The following is a 20,475-nucleotide window of genomic DNA, read 5'->3' as shown; positions in this document are numbered from 1 at the left end:
ATCCTCAGGGAAGGTTGCTGCAGTCTGGAGGCTATTCCAGAAGTACAGGGTTTCTTTTTTATATTATTATTATAATAACAACAAAAAGAGCTGTATGTTTTTGTTCATCTAGCTTTCCTTCAATTCAATTTATAACACAAAGATTTTTATACTAAGCTGTAGGAACATAATGATGAAATTAGTGATTTATTAATAATTTGCTAATAATTAAGCCCCTTCATTTTACAAACATTTAACATTAGTTCACACAGCTCATTCCCAGGTGACAGTGGGATTTTTTTTCCCCCCATCTTGAAACAGATGCTGCCTTGCTTCCGGACTCAGCCACCGTTCGCCTGAGGCCTTTGGCAAAACACTCCACAAAGTGCTAAGTATGTCTGTATTTATGCATGCGGGCATGTATTTATTTATACAACTGAGCTGTCAGTGTTGAAGCCTCAAGGTGTGGATGGTGCCATGTGAGTTAAGATGACAGCGGAGAGGCTGTTTTCGCGAGAGCAGACTTTATGTGTGGCACTGTTACAGTCACAGACGACAGGGGGAGCAGGGATCAAATCGGAAAGAACAGGAGGAGAAAAGGGTGGGCGACATCGGGGTTACGGTCGAGGTGCGCGAGTGGTTTCAGTGGCTCGGAGCAGGAGCTACATTGGGGCCTGGCAGCGTACAACCAACCAGAGGCGAAAGGAAGATGGAAAACAAGGATTCAGAACGCTCTCGGGACAGAACGCAGTTACCGCAGCATCTCGATCGGCCCAGGTCAGACGGCACCACATTGACCGTGGGTTCACGGAATCCCAGCTGGTTTCATTTTAAAGGTAGTAAACATAATAATGATAATTCAAATGAGTTCTGCTCCATCTGGACACCCTTCTTAAACAATTTAGAGCAATGTGTTTACACCTGTGAAACACTAATGTTCGGCCCTTGACTTAAAATTGTTGCTCTATTTGTCAGCGTACTCATGTTGCTGTGTCCCAGTGCTGTTCTGTTGTCAATCAATCAATCAATGAAGGATCATGATAGATAGATAGATAGATAGATAGATAAGAGGATCGGAACCCTTGGTTAAAGTAATGGCTGAGAACCAAAGATAGATAAAAGGTACACATGATAAGAAAGCACAATGTCTGGGTTACTGGTGACAGGGTACAGGGTACTACAGTAACTGCTCACCCTGCCTACAAAGCAGTCAGCCCAACTCGATAAGGACAATTACAATAGTTCTGGGCTGGGGAGGGTTATCACATGTTCCCAGGAATTTAAATCAAAAGTATAAAGAACTGTTTTTTGCCATTTCTGTTGAGCCGTGCAGGTTGGTTACAGTGATGGTCACGGAAAACTTTAGTTTCCAAAAGTATGTTTTGCATGCCACACCTTCGCAAGTCTGCTCAGATCGGACCGATCGCTTCCTTTATTTGGAACGGCGTGCGAGAACGTGCGTGGTCTCGAGTTTCTTTTCCCTTAACTGAGGTCCGAACCCAGGATTCACGGGAGGGAAATAAATAAATAAATAAATAAATGAGAATTAAAAACTTGTGTAACAAGACTCCCAAAACTAATCATTTATTCCTATTGCTGATCCTGCTTTTTTCAAAGCGACTTAATGTTAAACTACTTAGCTATTTACCCATTTATACAGCTGGGTAATTTTTAGAGCACCTTGACCAAAGGTACTACAGCTGGAGGTGGGATTCGAACCTGGGTCCCGCAAACACTACCAACTCGTCCTTTTCTCCAACTGACACAGCTTTCCGGGTGAAATTTTTCCCCCCATTCACTGCAATTTGTGCCGCCTCTGCCAGGTTAGACAGAGGAAGACTCTTCTGGAAGGCAGCGGTCGGCTTTGCGGAGGCACGTTGGCGTGAAATCACAGCAGAGATCCAAAGCGTCTGCAAACATCCGCCTCGTGTTTCCTGTTCAAGAGCTGCTTGGATGACGGATGATGAGAGGCCCACGCGAAGCACGCCTCGCTCCCCACGCGGCGCGCGCTCACGGTGGGTTGCGCGCTCGAGGGGGCGGCTCTGACATCCTGCCTCGGCACATCCGCCCAAAACCGCGGTAAATCAAAGCTCAGCCAAACGGGAACTCGGTGTTTTACCGGCACATCGGAAACCGAACGAACTTGCATCGAACGTTTCAATACTTCTGACGCAGCCGTGTTCCACGCAACAAATGCAGGAAAGAGGTGGTTTACGAAGTCTAACGTGAACAAAGCGCTTGGCCGAAGCGAAAAGAGCACAGAAAGTGGCGGACAGGAACCACGGGCAAAACACTCCAACCGCGCAGTCCTTGGCCAGCAAACATACAATCGGACAATGAATCGGACAATTAATAAGACAATACGAACATGAACAAGATAAGAACATTTGGGATGGAGATGAAGAAAGAGCGAAAAAACAAGCACCAAGTACAGCAGGCTGAAAGAGATGGAGGTGAAACAGGGTAAAACGAAGCAACTTAGACCCAACTATATATTCAACTTTAGTTTAATACATATTGTAGTTATATATAGTCATATACGGTAAGTAAATAACCATATACAGTATAGCAAGAGCACATAGATGTTCATACTGTATATATACATACACACACATACGGTACTATGCAAAAGTCTTAGGCACTTAGATGTTTCACAAAAATATTTGTTTTAGGCTGTTATTTAACGTCTTCTGCATTAGTGTTAATGAGAAAGAGCATATTTTAGATTTCCAAGCACACACATATTTGGTCTGAAACCGCTTATCCCAAGTAGGGTCGCTGCGAATTGGAGCCTATCCCGGCAACACGGGGCACGAGGCTGGAGGGAGAGGGGACACACCCAGGACGGGACGCCAGTCCGTCACAAGGCACCCCAAACGGGACTCAAATCCCAGACTCACCAGATAGTGGAACCTGGCCAAACCTGCCACGACCCTGCTCGGGACAAGCGGTTGTTGGCGATGGACGGTTACTAATTTTTTTGGAAGCTTACTAAGTAAGAGCATTATTTTTGGAAGCATTCTCACTTTACAGCGTTTTTCCCCAAGTGCCAAAAACTTTGCACAGTGCTGTATAGATATAAAACTTTAATTTGAATGAACTTTATATAACTTGTTTGGTACATAACTTTTTTTGATTATATTTCACACTTTTGGCAGATAAAGTGTAACGTACATTTTCTAAGGTTATGTCACTAAGGTGACAGTAGACGAGCGGAAACAGTGACTTGCAGTCAATGAAATGCACCTATTATACAGTATAATACACACACATACAAAACATACTGTAAATATGGGCACGTGATACACACGTACATGTTACTGTCAAGTAGTACATAGTGTTGGAATTATGAAGTAAAATTTTTAGGTCACTAAGGTAAAATAAAACCAGGGTAAAACAGAGTGACTTACACCCAGCAATAGTTACTCAAACTCAAGGCGGGAATAAGACGACCGCGGTCAGAAGAGAGATTTCAAGGGTTGACACTTGTCGGCTCCCTTTGTGACCTGTGCTGGAAGAACGCATTCTTTCGGAGTTACAAGGAAATTTTGGGGGGTCCTGGGGGGGAGGGTGGAGATCTGAGATTAAAAATAAATAAATAAATAAATAAATAAATAAATAAATAAATAAATAAGAACGCTTCGCAACTTCAGAGGAACTGAAGGGGGTCAACCAAGCTCATGACGCGATTATGACCGCAGTCGTTCCTCGGGGGAATTATGACCTTCATCCTTCTGGGGAAGCAGTCCTGGGGGCTACGTCTCATACCAGAATCTTATGGTTCATCTTCATTTCCAGGGGTTAGCATATTGTTAGAAATTTTGCTTTTATGACTTTAACATCAAACATCTTACAATCCTAACTGAAGTTTGCCTGACAAAATTTTTGGTTTAGATGGCATCAAAAATATTGATTTAGAAGGAGGACATGCAGGGAATCGGGGAAGTTTTCTATCTAGCAGGCAGCACGGTGGCACAGTGAGTAGCGGTGCTGTATCACAGAGCCTGGGTGGTGCGAGAGGACATGGGTTCAATCCCCACTCAGTCTGTGTGGAGTCTGCATGTCTTCCATGTGTCTGTGTGAGTTTCCTCTGGGTGCTCTGGTTTCCTCCCTCACTCCAAAGACATACTGTTCAGGTTCACCCATAGTGTGTGAGTGACAGAGAGTGTGTGTGTGTTCCACTGATGTATGGATGAGTGACCCAGTGTAAGTAGTGTATCTAGCAGTGTAAGTCACCACAGTGAATAAAGTGTGTGAGCTGGTAACACTACACAGTTCACTCTAAGTTGCAGAAAAGCGTCTGCTAAAAATGTAATGTACTCTGGTGAGCAAAGGGTCAGTAGGTGGTGTAGTGCTTGAAGCTGCTGCTTTCCAGTCAAAAGACACAGGTTCTATTCCCACCTCTTGCTATAGTTGCCTTGACCAAGGTACTTACCCTGAACCAATGCAGTAAAAATCACCCAGCTGTATAAATGGGTAAATCACTTTCAGCAGCTTATAAGTGTTACATTAGAGAAGAGCAAAATAAAATCAATGTACGCTTTGGTGGGAGGAGGAGGACAGCAGGTTCTACTTTGCTGTGTGTCATCAGTCCTCATCCTGCAAACCCAGCTGGGGAGGGGAGGGGGTTTGGGGCTCCTGGATGCGAGAGGGCAGCTGAGGTTAGTTTACCAGGGAACACACCGTACACCACTCCTTATGAAAGATTTCCAGAGATTATTTCCCTAATGATAAAATACCAGAACCGTTCGTGTCAACGAAGCGCACAGGCAATTGCAGACCTTAACCGCGTGCTCAAGTTCTTTCTGCTGTGGAAAATGTGAGTGGAACCACTGCGCATTCCAGGCATATTGACATTAGTTACGGGAACAAATGAACCCAGGAAAGAGTTTCCAAGAGGAATATGAGTGAAACAAACAGGTGGGTATAAACAGGTAAACAGTGGAAGCGCTGCCGCTGAACCGCACCACACTCAAAGAACACAGGCGGTAAATGTGCCCTATAATAAACACCATCCCTATAATAAAAAAGTACGCATCTCCAGGTGAAGGAAACGGTGCTCTACTCACATTTGGCCTGTGTGATAGTGTCTCCGATTCTCGCCTGGATGTAATGCTTGCTGTATTCGGGCAGCACCAGCGCCAAGCTGAAACACACACACACACACACACACACACACACACACACACACACACACACACACACACACACACAGTGTAATGCTGCGTTGCTGCATTCACCACAACAGAAGCATTTGGTTCTTATTTTCTCCAAACTGCCCTCAAACTTATATGAGCACAGAGCCCGTTTCATGGATCTCGTCACGGAGCAGAGCTCGTACTATACGAGGCCGGAGCCTTTCGCATAAATGCTGCTATTGCATCATGGTATTTTTCGGCACTAAGCGCTGTTTCGGGACCTCTAGGGAAAAGAACCCTAATTTTATGGGCGGAGGATTTCTGCCATTTCTCCGTCTGATTGTGCGTATGCATTTCAAAGCTACTTTTAACTTATCTTGGCTTTTTCTTTGGTTTTTAATAAACCAGCAATATTTTATGGAAGTGCTGCTTGAAAGTATGTGAACCCCCCGTCCCTTAGTTTTATCACGAAAGAGTTTATTTACTGAGAAGCAGTGTGTGTAATGACCAATTCCATATGTTGCTTGAGAAAATAATGTGTGTGTGGTAGAAACACGGTACTAGTGCAGATGTAAAAAATAAGTGAACCCCAAGTTGCACTGGTTACACCAAGCAGGTAAGAATCACGTGTGCAAACCAGTCATTTATTCATTATATACATTTAGTTTAATTCGTAACCTTTAATAACTTTATTTTATATTTACTACGAGAATAATGACCATCCCTACAGAGTTCACGCACTTTCAAGTCACATGTGATGCTTGGATAATAAATGTAAAGCAACTCTGCTCAGCGTCTACTGCTCTGCTCACATTTCGGAAACACCGATTTGGTTAGTCAGTCTCCAGCAACATTAGGCACGGTGCGTTAACTACCATCCTGCCCATGTGTGATGGAAGCGGTGACCCCTACTGGCCAAATCGGACCGATCCGCGCAAATGCGCCTATGCACGCACGTGCGCAGACACGACGAAGGTGTTCATGCGAGCGTGAAAGGTGAGGACAGAAAGCGGTCCCATCCCCAGTGCCTCCGAGCCCACGGTCGGGTAACAAACCACCGTTTCCTGTAGCTACCTGTAATCTGTGCCGTTAACCGGAGCCCAGGTGTACGTTCGGACCCCTCTGTCAATGTACCTCTGGAAAGAGGAAAAAGAAGTTTAATTAAAAATCGAAGAACTCCAAAAGTTACCCACAGACCCTCACTTCCCATCCTTAACTCCTTTTCCAGCTCACTGTCAAGACGGGTCGAAGTTCATCCCAGACGCACAAATCGGCCCTTTTTTCTTGCTCGGGTTTTCACCGAGTATGTTCACAATTTTGCGAAAATGCTAGAACTCCAGGATGTTGTATGAGGTACCAAGGATACCGGGTTCACTGCTGCTAAAACCGACGACGAGCGCAATCGCCACGAACGTGACGGTCGTCTCTCTACTCTCACCTCATCTTGGGACTTCACCAGCGTGTCCAGGGTGCGCTCCCCCGTCTCCCCGTCGATCATCAGTCTTCTAATCTGAAAGCGACAAACACCGTTAATCTCGACGCGACGTATCGCGGTCGACGCGGAGACGCCAGGTGGCGCGGCGATGAGAGCTGCACCTTTGGCTGCAAAGGACACAGGTTTGAATCCCACCCCCCTGCTGTAGTACCCTTGGTCAATGTCCCCACCCTGAACTGATGCAGTAAAAATGGTCCAAGTGAGTGCGAAACTAATGAATGTAAAAGCAGCGAGCTGTCAAGGTCCCCTGCGCTGGTCCAATGTCCTCGCAGATTACAAAATGCAGCCAACATTTTCCATGTCTACGTTCATAAATTCATAAGGAACTGGACGAAGTTGGTGCCCCTCAGCGAGACGAGGACCATGTAAGTCCCACCTGGAGAGTCTGCTTAGAGCAGGGTCAACAGCTCTTCACGTCCAGAAGTGTGTTGGGGTGTGTGTGTCTGTCCCCACACACACACACACACACACACACACACACACCCTCCCCGAATGTGTGTCCGCACGGTGCCGGTACGCTCTGGATCGCCACCGCTCGCCTACCTGCACCTTGATGTCGTTCTCCAGCTCCGCGTCGAGAAAATCCAGCGTCACCGGCTCCTGGAATTTAGGGTTCTGACGCACAGAGAGACATTCCGCATTTGTTCACACGGCATGTGCAGGTTGAGGACAGTGCGCACACACACACGCACACGCACAGCAAGACTGCAGCTACTGGAAGTGCATTCAGTGAACACTATTCCTGCGGTTCATTGTAAAGGAAAGTCACTGTAAAGAAGGGTAAAGAGAATAAAATGACTATCATACCTAAGACAATTCAATATGAATATCAGTGAGGATGTGGTGATACGAAAAAGTAAATACACAGGATGTCCTTGAAGGAAGCGAGCTGCAGGTGGAACGACCGCACGCATCCAGCTTCACGCACCCAGTGACGCCGAGCGAGGTTCTTACATGTAGCAGGCAACGCAAAGACCGAGAGGAGCGCGCGGCGCGCAGAACGCGACATGCGGGGCGGAAGCGGGTTCGAGGGGGACGCGTTTGTCCCGAGCGCATGGAAAAAGACACAGAAGAGAGTGAGGGGCGAAGGAAAGGAAGAGAAAAGCGCCAAGTCATTATTTCTCCCTCTACATCTCTATGAGAGCGTGGATCACAAGTGCTGCATTCACACAAAGGTTCGTGTTCGTTTCGTAATCCGTTAGGGGCGAGACGCATGGAAACGCCGGCGTCATACAAGGCCGAGAATGATTCTCAGAAATATGTGCAAAAAACTGATTTTAAAATGTTACTGCACTGTGAACATTTCAACTACCGCTCGCTCATATCCCCTGGGGTAAAGTACCGCGATTGTTCTTTATTACAGGTCGTTCCTGCCCTTTGGAAAACGTGTTTTGTTTTCGCCGTGTGCAATATTCCACGCGCCGCTGCCGACACCCCGGCGGTCAAAGGCCGACGTCAGTCGCGGCGAGCGACACACGCGGGCCCGCGAATGCTAAACGGAACCTGCCGTTTGTTGGCGTCACGCGCCAAGCGTCAAAATGCTCCATCCTGAGGTGGTGAGAGGTGTTCGCCAGCAGGGCATCGCCACACCACGTCCCTATCGAGTGCGGCCAAATGACAGGCCAATGGGAGCGCCGAGCCCTAGCGGCCAAACCACCCACATCCCGGAGCGCAACTTATTTCGGTTCCTCTAAGGCTCTGGGATGCAGCTCGACACTGATGGAAGCTGTGAAGGAAATACAGTCCTGGGGCGGGGGGGGGCAGTAAAATAGCTATGCTTCACTTAAGTTTGCACATGAATAGCTGGTAGTGTAGTGGTTACAGCTGCTGCCTTCGGACCCCAAGGTCACAGGTTCGAATCCCCCCTCCAGCTGTTGTACCCTTGAGTAAGGTCCAGCAAAATTACCCAGAGGTATAAATGGGTAAATAATCAGAAGTTGCTTTAGAGAAAGGTGTCAGGTAAAAGTACATCATTCTTTGGATAAAAAGGTTTTAATAAAATAAATTAAAAATCCACTAAAACTGACCCCCCCCCCCAAAACACCACCAATGACATAAGCAAAGGATTACACCTAAAATTCCAGTGTGCTGAAATAATGCGAATTCATTGCAAGGTAATTCAAAGTAATTGATGTGAATTAACAGAATTAACGTGATCGCAATTTGTATCTTTTAAAAAGTACACGTGCCGCTCTGCATGCAACATGTGATGCACCTTCACCGTAAGCTACACAAAGGACTTGGGATTGAACAGGACTAGAAATAACACCCTGAAGGGGTCTCTGGTTCTAGGGCGGCAGGACGAGCCGAAGGGCCATCCGCTGGGACGAGGATCCCGCAACACGTCCCATTCCCCGACGTGTGCAAAGAACACCACGGTTCACACACAGATGTTTGGCTAGCGTAAGGCCAGTCACCACAAAATTACCACAAGTCACCCTGCTACAAAGGTCCTTTTTAAGGGAGTGAAATGCTCTGGCGGGTTTTTAAGTGATGTTTTCCATTAAGCGCTGGCACGGAGAGCAGTTCTCCATCCAGCGTGTTCTATTTTAAGGGAACCGAAAAAATACAGACACGATAGAAGTTTTGAAGGGCTTGACTGGAAATAAACATATTTGTCAGGTTCCAGAGTTCCAACATGGTAACTTACTGTAGTGTATGTATATAATGATACTCCATGTGGGAGGATGTTTGTGCAGGGATTGTCACTGATAACTGGAATTAACAGCACTTATGGGTTACCGCAGATGGCCCTTGTCTTGTCCACCATCACCTGGAAAACAGGCCTCCTGTTTCCCCGTCGCTGCCTTCACAACCATCTCCGGTGATGAAAAAGCAGCTCCTGCCTACCACACATGAAGCTCTTCTAAAAACACAGTGCCCTCCAAGGGTCATGGGTTCTACCAGGGAGCTCGCTGCTAGGCCCCTGAGAAGCTACATCCACAGGGGGCGCCACTCTTTCGGGATGGGGCTTTCAGCTGGGTGACCGAGCAGGGCGGCGGAACGCAGAACCGAGGCGAAAAAGGCGCGGCGGGCCGACAGCACCGCGCCGCCGGATTCCAGAGTCTTTAACGAAGAAGAAAACCAGCTCTGTAAATTAAGCCGGATACTCAGTCGGAAAGTCCAGGAAGGTTTCCGAGAGCAACTGTGCGAGACCTCTACGTGCAGAGGTGCCGAGTTCCTCAAAGTCCAGCCGATGAGGCCCATCTCAGAAAGGTGGCGCGCACCCCCCCCAACCCCATCCCACCCCAAGCAGCATCTCACCTCATGGAAGGTTATGGCAAATTTGTTATTAAGCCTGATTCGGCGATTACGGATCCTTTTCTAATGGAAAAGATTGCAAGTTAATTTATTTGCAAACACGGAAATGAGTAAACATGATTACGGAGAGAGTAAACATGATTACGCTGACTGCGAGAACATAAGACAACACTTGTTTCACGAGCGCCGTCTCAGAGCCGCTCGACAAATACGCACGTCGCCCTCGAAAGGGAAGCGCCGACATGTGTTATAATCGCAGCAGGGCACAGCACATCAATAAAAAAAAAACTCATTGCAGTGAAGAACAGACAAAGCGCGTTTAAGTTTCAGCTGGAAAGCTGAGGTTTTCAAAGCTTTTACTGGTTCCAGTTACTTGATCTGTTGTAATTTGTAGTGACATGATAAAAATAAACTTTCCCAGGAATGTTTTTCAGGGATTTTAATTCCGTTCTCAAAAAAACACCGGCTGCGGTTAATAACAACGCGCTAACCATTCCGCATGTCACCATCAAATTTCGACTGAAGGGCTTCAAAACCTTGTAAAGAAATTCCCCCAGCAGGATGCCTCCGAGCGTCTTTTTTATGGGAACATAATGGAGCGTGACTGAGGATTTCGCCATCGTTTCAAAAACATCAGTTTTGATAGATCAAGAATAATCAAGTAAAGGTACGTAGTTAAATAAATAGGGAAAGGATAAAACAAGCATTAGGCCCAAATAGATCATCATGATATGACGGGAGGATGTGCTTCCGGTCACATGGGTGACTGGTCCTGTTAACATGTTTATTAGTCATCAAACAACGCAAGGGTTAGGCTTCTTCCGCTTCATTTGTTATTTTATTTTATTTTTTGCAATGGGGGAACTGGAACAACTGACTCATTTCATGGGCAAATAAGACACAGCGACTTGGACTGTGACAGGACATTGAGACAAACCTCTACTGCAACTGGTCGGAAATACTGAATTGCACAGCGCCGATGCAAAATTGTACTGAAAAAAGAGTTACCGAGCACTGTAATTTTACGAACTGTGCGACGATGGGACATTCACAGCAACATCACTGTAATGTGCCCATTCCATTACAACCACTGATATTACATCTATAATCTCGATCTCAGTTTCATACATCAATGGCACCGGGAGCACGCGCCTTCCCTCATTAAATAATAGCAGCCGCGTGCATTTCTATTTGTTAGCTGGGGCGTGGAACAGATTGCATTCGTGAGCATTTCTCCGATAATCTCTGATCGACAGCCCAGAGTACTCGTGACACATCGCAGATCATTATGATTTATGAAACATCCTCAGTCTGAAATGTGACGCCCACAGGGGAAACAGGTGTCCTGACATCATCGTTTATTCCGTCTGCGTTTCATTCTCCGGTGCCGAGCAACACCTGCGACCCTTCTCGTGATTTACCCCGTGATTTTCCCGTGATCCATAGCTGCATCTATTTCCCTGAAGTAGCACATGTTCCTTGTCTGTCATATCCAATGAATACAACCCCACAGTGCGAAATCTGCAGAAGGCATAACACAAACGGTATGGATAATGTGGACCTTTCCTCATCAAAATAAGAGGAACAATAAAAGGAGAGGTGACGGGAAGCAAACCGATCATCTCTTCTCAGTAGGATGACGACTGCCCGGAGAGGAGGAGGACTCGTTGCAGACATCAGCCACGGTTTGCCCACATCCATTAAGCGGGAACACGTGGTAAAGCCATAAGGCTCGCCGCTCCTGATGAGTCAGAGCAGCGGAATCGTACCTTCGACCCCACGTGCCATCCACAGAAAGGCCACATGCACGTCGAACCCCGAAGAAAACAAGCGCAGGAAAACCATGGCAGACCAATGAAAACAACGATCCGACGTGACCGTGTATGACGAGCACTTCCTGACTGCACGCCACAAATTATGCACACAATATATATTTAAATGAATAAATTCCCTACCTTCGGTTGGAGGTTGGGATGAAGTAAAACATAGCCATTGGGGTCGATTGCAAAATAGTACCCGTTGGGGCCGATCTTAGGAGACAAGGAAGAGTGAGTCAGAACTGATGAGTAACAATAACAACTGGATGCCTAATAATCTAGGCCATTAGAGGAAAATAAGAAAGAAAAAACAAAACTTCACTCTGATGTTAGAAAAAAAAAAAAACCTCTGTCATCTGGAACCAGAGCAAAGGCTAAGTGAACACAATTGCTGAACACAATTATTTATAAATCAAAAATAAATACATGCAGATGGTGCTGAAGTGGATTTAAGCCCTGTCCTGAACCGCTTGGGCTCAGCAACCCAGATACCTTCGTATCTAATCTGATCCACTCAGCATCACCAGGTGCACAGAGTACAGTAATCGGGCAATTTTAACTCGACAGAATCAGGGGCGCAAATGAGGAATGCCATTTCTCCAACTGTTTCCTTTAAATCTCAGCCTGAAATGAGCACATGAGACCTTAAATTCAAACTAAATGAAGTAATTTGAGGCCTGGTATTCCTGGAAACACCGTTACAGATATACAGGAATCTGTGTGAAATGTGCATGGCCCTCATTACAAGTATTTCCCATTTAACTTCACTCTATATTTGATGTATGGATGAGTGACCCACTGTAAGTAGTGTATCCGGCAGTGTAAGTCTCCTTGGTGAATAAGGTGTGTGGGCTGATAGCACTACATAGAGTTCATTGGAAGTCGCTTTGGAGAAAAGTGTCTGCTAAATAAATGTAAATTTCCATACAGGATTAACAAACAACAGTGATTGGAAGATAAATAATTTCAATCATAGTTCATCATTTTAAGTTCAGTAGCTGTGAATATTTTTAAAAAATGCTCCAGTAGAAATGAAGGTAAACAGTGTTGTTATTTACTGGTATTCAGGTGAAAGCTGTGCCTATGGGCAAAGGCCTCAATTCCGAAGGTCTGGTTAAAGGGTCCTTGTACGTTTAACTGGAAGCTCACCGTGAAGCGCGGCGTCAGCCTCTTGATGTCCTCAAGAGACACGTCGATACCCATCACCCCCAGTATTAGTTGATTCTGGTGCTGCGGGAATAAAAGGAGAGACGGTAAGCTTGCCGAGGGGCGCGGCTCCCGAGCAGGAGGTCAGAGGTTCGGCGTCGGAAGGCGCTGCCAAGACGACCATCCCGACTGCGACTGCGCGAGGACTTGTTTGCTTTATCAACACGTGGGAAAACCAGCAATTTCCTGATGTAATGAATTGATCCACATTCTTCAGACACATAGGGTCCATCGCTGAAGTTACTCGATACCTTCTTTCGGAAGGAACACAATCAAGCTTACGGGACAAACCACGGTCGCGTCTGACCTGTTTGTTTTTGACGTCCGATCCGAGTTTAGAGAGTAAATAATACCTTTTTCTGGGTTCCGTCTTTATCGTCTCTCGTCCGGGTCTTGTTGAACACTGGCAGGGTTCCCGTAATAACAAGGCCCAGTTCCTATTGTGCAAACAAGTATGGGAAAAATAAATTGTACGACTGTATGATCGGGTCTCGCTTTCCGATATCGACTTACTCTCCTGCGGTAGACACCGACTGAGCTCTTCTGATGTGTCGTGTACGAAAAACATGAGAAAAGACATACATAAGGCAAACTGTAAACTCTTAACCAGTCTTAGCGAGTGCTATTTAGAAAAGCTTTTTTCTCCCCCATTAAAAAAAAAACAATTTTATTGCTTATTATTCACAAGCTGTTTGTCTAAGCCTTGTAATAATACACAGCCGAATGTCCTAAGCTGGTCATCATTATAAATCGATTAAAAAAATAATAAATGGAAATACTTCACAGACCATCGGCCACACATGTTGTTCTAATGAAGTGACATCGGTTCTGTTTCCAGTAAAGAAAAGCACTAACAAGGACCGTTGCAAAAAAACCCAGGAAACAAAACAGTCATGTAGGAAACATGCGGAAGGAGTTCGTGCGTTTCACTCGGCTGAACTGAAGGATACGTTTCACGGATTCAAACTACCTGAATCCCAGCTGCTTCCATCGCACGGACTCTCTCTTTCCCTCTGTGTGTGTGTTTGTCTGATTTTTCCCGACCAGGAGACAACATACCAGCGCATCCAAGTACACATTGGTCCACTGGACCTGCTTGGCCTGTTTGTCAGCTAACACCATGGGCCGTCCCAGCACATCCAGGTATTCCTGTCACCGTGACAAGGGAGGCGGAAGCTTGGTCAAACAACAAGGACACTAAGAGTTAGGGGTTAAGGATGAGGTTTAAGGAAAGAGTTACAATTAACGTTAAGGCTAGGAATGGGTTTAGGGATAGCATTAGGGTCAGCATGAAGGTTAGGGTTAGTGTTACAATAATATAGTATTAACGCTGTTGTTAGGTTAGGGAGAGGGTTATAATTATGATTAAGGTTAGGAAAAAGGGTTAGAGGGTAGCATTAAGGTTAATAAACTTAGGCTTAGGGTATGGATTATCATTGAGGGTCAGGGTTAGGATAAGGCTTAGAATTTTTTTTTTTTTTTTTTAACAGCATCAGGCAATATACTGCAACCTGCACAAACATCCTCACCTGTGTATTGATCCTGATAGCGCCGATGGATGGGATCTCATAGTAGTAGCCTGACAAAAGCACAAAGCACACACACGGTTCATATTACAGACAGACACGGTACAAATCATGTCCGGCTCTCCTGTAGCCTCCAAATCCCAGGAATCCCGCTACATACCTACAGCTGTCTGCTTCCGTTACTTAATGTTAGCATTCAGTTATTCAACATTACGTTTGCAACAGGTTGAGGTGTGATATTCATCAGCAGTAAACATAGTTTCCACATATAAATATATACACCGATGTGATGCAAAGAGATTATACTAATAATATGGTAAATACAATAAAAACAAGGTATAGATGAGAGGAGATCGCGAGCCGCTGATCGATACTGCATTGCAGATGGTCGTAATATACAGCATGAGGAAACAGTCGCGTTTTAATAACTGTCCGGGTGAGAATAACGTGCGACAGACTGTAAATGGACTAGAATATAAGATTTCCCACAATGCTGTGCTCCACGCTCAGCGAAAACTACGAAAGAGGGAAGGACACACCTTTGTTGGCACAGGCCATCCACTGTATGGGCCCCTTGTCGTAGTTGTGCTGACCGACTGAAAAGGTGAAAATACGCACCTGTGGAAAATTAAAAAAGGCCAAAGCCTACGTGATAATGCATTGGGTGATATTATTGAAAATGGCGTTTAAATTTGTTTTGTCATTTCACATGGAATTCTCAACGGGGTATCGCGACATCGATTCACTTCATAATGTGGGACTGCGTGCAGAAATGGTGTGTGCAAGAGAAGAAACATTTCACAGCAGAGCTACACTTATAGGCAGAGACACGTGACTGTGGAAGCACGGTTATGGTTTGGGTCGGGTTTGACTCCACCGTTCCGCATTACATGGGCAGCTGCTTACAGAAATGACAGGAAATACGAAGGCGGTCGAGACGGATGGCGTGGCTCAAGTTTATGAAGCATTTGGGAGCTCAGAAGAGAAGAATGACAGGAAGAGATGGGTTTTGAGAGCCTTTTTTGAAAGCTGCGAGGGATTCAGTAGCTCTGAGGGACAGAGGGAGCCCATCCCACCACATTACAGTCAAAAGCAAGAACCAGCAAACTTGATTTCAGACCCCATGAACAGGACCACAAGGCAGACAGAGGCGAAGAAGAGCAGCACTCTTGTGGGGGATTAGAAGTGATCCGGTCGTTTAAATATTATTTAGAGGGTAATTTCAGTATTTAAATGCATAGTTGAAATTAGTTTACGCTAATTTGAATTAGAATGATTTAGGAGCACTGAGGAGAAGCCGATTTCACTCATTGAGTGAGGAGATGATGAGAGATCTTCATCCGAGCTCTGACCACACCCCTGAGCACCCATCCTCCGTCCCAGTCGCATCCCTCTCATGCTAAATGGAGGGTACAAGGACACATCTGTCAGTCTGACCAGAGGACCTTGTGGGGGCGGTCGGCCAGATGTCCTGCCTCCGAAGGGGGCGGGTCTAACGGCGGGGCCTCCGAACGCGGCACCGGCATATCAAACGGCGGCACGCATACTGACGAGGGTATTGTGGGTAATGCCGCAGAGCCACACGAGTCGCAATCAGGGGTGCCCGCATCCAGGACTTAGGTGGTGGAAAGAAAAATGGCACAGGGAGAGGAATAAAAAACTAAAAAAAGAAAAGCAGGCGAGCCGCACTGTTAACGGAATACTAAAGCAGACCGAGCGTAAAATATGTACATGTTTTCAAAGTCTAAATAGCTTGAAGCATAAATAATGAGAACACTGGCTTTTCACCAGCTAAATAAAAGTTTTAATTGCGGAGACAAGACTTTGTACAAAGAAGTGTACAAAACAGCATGGCAGGACCGTCACGAGGAATGCATGATTAATGGCGCTAATGATGGGCTCGTGGAAGTACATTACAGAGCTTCAACACGTCTCATGCATGGGGGGGGGGGGGGGGGACTGTTCCTGGGCTGTGTTGCATTATGCATATCCACTTTTTATGGCTCCAGTTGTTGTGATAAATATGTAATCGTGCAGCGGCGCGGCTTTGCTTTTTAAGGCCACGCACCTTCTTGTCCGGATTGTACTTCTCGAAGATCTCCTGAGCCCTCTCCTCTCCCCCGTCCGTGAAGAGCATGATGATCTTGTTGCAGTTGGCACGGGTCACGTTCGACTGGGGATTACACCCATTAAGCACAGGAGACAGGGTAACGCTTACGTTTAACGGCCGGACATAAACACTGCGGTAAAAGCACTGATTTATCTTGGGCAAAGCAGCCAACGTTGGGGTAGCCTACTTCAATTTTTGTAATTATTTTTGAAAATTATCATGGCAACAACAACACTGTCAGTCACATAGAGACAAAGGCAACAACACTTTAATACTGCAACAGCTGCAAAAAAAAGAAAATTAATCAGTAAGATCCGTCACATATAGAAAGAAGTATGAGTGTAGACCACACCGGCAAAGGACACACACACACACACACACACTGTCTGAAACCCCCTGTCCCAAGTGGGGTCGCAGCGAACCGGAGCCTACCCCCGACAACACAGGGCGTAAGGCTGGAGGGGGAGGGGACACACCCAGGACGGGACGCCAGTCCATCACAAGGCACCCCAAGCGGGACTCGAACCCCAGATCCACCAAAATGCAGGACCCGGTCAAACCCGCCCGCCACCGCGCCCCCGCAACAAAATAAAATAAAGTAAAACAAAAAACAACTGGCACAGGACTTTCACAAGAATTATGGACATCCTGACTGTCCATCTAGTAGAACACCAAACCAGGGTACTTTGGAGGTAAACGTTGTTACTACTGCCCTGCGCACACAGTCTGCTCCAATTCACGGGCAGCAGATGGAGACATTTCCCAAGTATGTTCTGCTCTGATGGGAAAACAAAGAATGATGTATTGCTCACTCTTTCAATAACTCTTCAGCACCGATATATTTCAATAACTGGAAAATACCTTGATTTCTATACATGGTAACCCTAATAATCCAATTAAAAAAAATGTCTAAAAAGGGCAAGAAAAGTTAAGATGTTCGTCTAGGGAGGGTCTGCAGATAGGCTGCCCTGCTGAAGGACCACGCTTCTGCGGTGGAGAGCACACTTACGTAGGACAGTTGCTCAAAGGCGAACTTGAAGCCCTCTTTGTAGTTGGTGATGCCCTTGGCCGTGATGTTTTGGACCGCGTCCTTCAGGATCTTCTTGTTGCGGACGTTGGCCTGCACCAGGTGGTCGAAGCAGGCGGCCTTGCTCACGCCCGTGTTGAACTGGCCGGGCGAGAGAGGGAGCGCACGTGAAGCGGGACTCCCCGGCAGGCGTTCGATGAAACAGAACGAGTGAAATGAAATAGAACAAGACATTTTCCAAGGGTGATTTCGTGCCGCTCGGCGGAAACGGAGGCAGCGACGCGGAGGTGCGGGAACGGCAATGGCGTGAGGGTGATCGGCCGTGCGAAGCGATTCTGTCTTGACAGCGCTTCCCGCCTCCCAAAATTTATCCGCTTTAAAATAACGTATTTCATTTTCCATGGAGAAGTACTCTGAGCTCCAAGTGAAGCGAATTTACAATTTTTCACTCAAATACATAATCCTTTTAACTTAAAATGATGAAAAAATAGAATTAAATTAAGTTTGCATCTTTTGGGCAGTGGAGCAGCAGGTGGTGGAGTGGTTAGAGCTGCCCCCCTCGTACTGGAGGGGTTCGAATCCTACACCGCGATGTCTAGTTGTACTCCTCACGGTCCTTGTCACACACTGGGAGTGTAATAGTAGAGCGGCTGGGTCATGCCATACACACGCACACCATTAACATAATCAATTCCACACATCTGATTTTATCAGCTGTCGTCACGGACGTTACCTTGTCTCAGATCAGACCCCCCGGAAGCATCACAGTCCACGTTTAAATAATTAAATTAATAAGATGAGCTCGGCGATAAATCCCAGCAATTAACCGTGTATATTAGTCTAGTAACTTGTGAGGGATCAAAGCGGATAATATCAGGGCTGATTATTTTATAGGTGCTTGTTTTGCCCCCTGCCTCAACTCTCCCTGTTGCCATGGTCACTCGCCACCAGAGAGCTGTAGATCCCGTAACTGTTATAAGGTGGGATGGAGCAATTTAACGACACCTGCCGATGCCTGACAGCCAACTCCCGTTATTAATTAATCTTCATTGAGCTCACTGCATTGTCAAAAGTAATTTATGATGTCGGATAATCAACTTCAATCATTTTCAACCTGGGTCATTTTATTCCTTCAATTCGATGTAAATACCTTGATCGAGGGCTCCACGGCATGAGCGGGATTCGAACCAACAACCTTTATATTACAAGGGAGAACCCGTTAGTGCTACACACAGTGCTGTGTCAGATTATTAAGTTACTGGTTCCGAAGACAATTTTTGACCTGCCAGTCATGGCACAACCCAGTACGACAGCTGCACCAGAAATGGGCCACACAAGGAGGGTGGAAAACATCCCTGCAATAAAGCGCACGCCCATAAAAAGAGCCCGCTATGTTCTGGCAGCGGAGGTTTGCAGAAATGGTCAGTGGACCGGCAGTTTGTTCTGCTGTTATTTCTTTTCAGATTTAGTTTTATTTATTCATTTATTACTGTACACTGGTGTGATATTTACTTCCAGCATGATTCCAATGTCTTCTATCACTACACCTATCCCTCTAAGTACCCATCTGCTCGCATACCATACCCATTTACTTATCTACCATAACACGGTATCCCTCTCTCCGTCCAAATACCCACATACCCACCCGCCCATCCATCCTTCTCATAAGACATACCTGGTAGAAAGTGAAAATTAACTTCACTGCCTTTCACCACACAGCATTCACAGTGCAATGCTACTCCCGATCTTAGTTTGAAAAAAGCTATGCGACAAATCAGAACACTGCACATTCGACGAGTCATCAGCTGACCCTAATGTTATAAACATTATCTTGCATCTGACATGAAAAATTTTGAAGAATCAGTCTGTGTTGGAAAAGTACAGCATGTAAATGATCATATTGATTTTGAGCACATAAAAAAAACCGTCTCAAACCCCCAAAGCGGTCTTGTTCTCGACAAACCTCCTTGAAGGAGGACATCGGGAAAACATTTTCTGTAAAGAGGGCGGAATTGCGCTTAAATAAGGTCTATGAGTCTCGTCATGGTTCCTTAGGCATAGAGTACTGCAGTAACGGACACCCTTAGCCCTGATCAAAGCACGGTCTTCACACTCTGGACATCTCACTGGAGCCCAAACGTCAGCATGAGCCCATGACTTCTCATTAGCAGGTATTTGTACCAAGGGTCTAAACTCTGCACTTCAGAGGACTTGAAAAGGGGGGGAAAAAAAAATGGAGCCAGTTTTCCCCATCCCCTTCAATGCACTAACTACCCTCATGGGCTTCTGTCCACATGGTTCCTTCTCAGAGCCATGTGTGTAAGCGCTCCAAATAAAGTAAGCGGTCTTAGTGCTAATCGTCTTCTCTTTGTTCTTGGAGGGGGGGTGCCGCCGGTAGGGTGGGGGGGGTGAGGTCTCTCAGCCTTGACACGGCTATCAGCACAATTAACTCCAGTGATCCTCTTACAGGGACCTGGCTCTCACAGCTAGTCAAACACAGCTCAGATAGGATGGGACTGGAAAGGAAAGGGTTGGGTGGGGATAATCTCCTTAGTGACACTCTTCCACATGGCCCAAATGGGTCACGGGGGTGACTTAGAGGGTGATGCAGCAAACTGTAGTCTGCTGCACACCGGCCCTGGAACCCTCCAGCCCTCCATTTGATCCTTTCCATTCATTACAGCCCTGTTTGGATCGCTTCCCATAATACCGTGCTGGATTTTTCTTTGGAGGAACACACCGAACAGCCTTCAGCGCTATTCCCTGCAGTTGCTACAAAGGGCACTAGGAAGTGTACTGGTAAGGCTGACAAACAAAGCATTTTACCAGTCACTAACACAAATTACTGCAAACTTCCTACTTATAATGTGGCCCAGCAGGTGGCGCAGTGGTTAGCATCACTGCCTTCAGATTTAA

General features: G+C 46.2%; 1 protein-coding gene across 3 annotated transcripts in view; it reads right to left on the bottom strand.

The window, feature by feature from the left end:
- LOC108936376 (voltage-dependent calcium channel subunit alpha-2/delta-1-like) overlaps nt 1–20,475 on the bottom strand; it is a 112,200-nt gene that overhangs the window by 13,677 nt on the left and 78,048 nt on the right. For all 3 annotated transcript variants that reach the window (XM_029248772.1, XM_029248773.1, XM_029248774.1), the window contains exons 11-22: nt 17,542–17,700; nt 16,491–16,595; nt 14,962–15,040; nt 14,426–14,475; nt 13,956–14,045; nt 13,250–13,333; nt 12,840–12,920; nt 11,829–11,903; nt 7,156–7,227; nt 6,556–6,627; nt 6,192–6,253; nt 5,049–5,125 (exon numbers count right to left, since the gene is read on the bottom strand). In XM_029248772.1, the coding sequence (XP_029104605.1) occupies nt 5,049–5,125; nt 6,192–6,253; nt 6,556–6,627; nt 7,156–7,227; nt 11,829–11,903; nt 12,840–12,920; nt 13,250–13,333; nt 13,956–14,045; nt 14,426–14,475; nt 14,962–15,040; nt 16,491–16,595; nt 17,542–17,700 (1,006 nt within the window). The remainder of the gene's footprint in view (nt 1–5,048; nt 5,126–6,191; nt 6,254–6,555; nt 6,628–7,155; nt 7,228–11,828; nt 11,904–12,839; nt 12,921–13,249; nt 13,334–13,955; nt 14,046–14,425; nt 14,476–14,961; nt 15,041–16,490; nt 16,596–17,541; nt 17,701–20,475) is intronic.

This window comes from Scleropages formosus, chromosome 24, assembly GCF_900964775.1.
Source record: "Scleropages formosus chromosome 24, fSclFor1.1, whole genome shotgun sequence".
NCBI lineage: Eukaryota > Metazoa > Chordata > Actinopteri > Osteoglossiformes > Osteoglossidae > Scleropages > Scleropages formosus.
The sequence above is the reverse complement of the archived record's forward strand: the minus strand, read 5'-3'. Positions and strand labels throughout refer to the sequence as shown.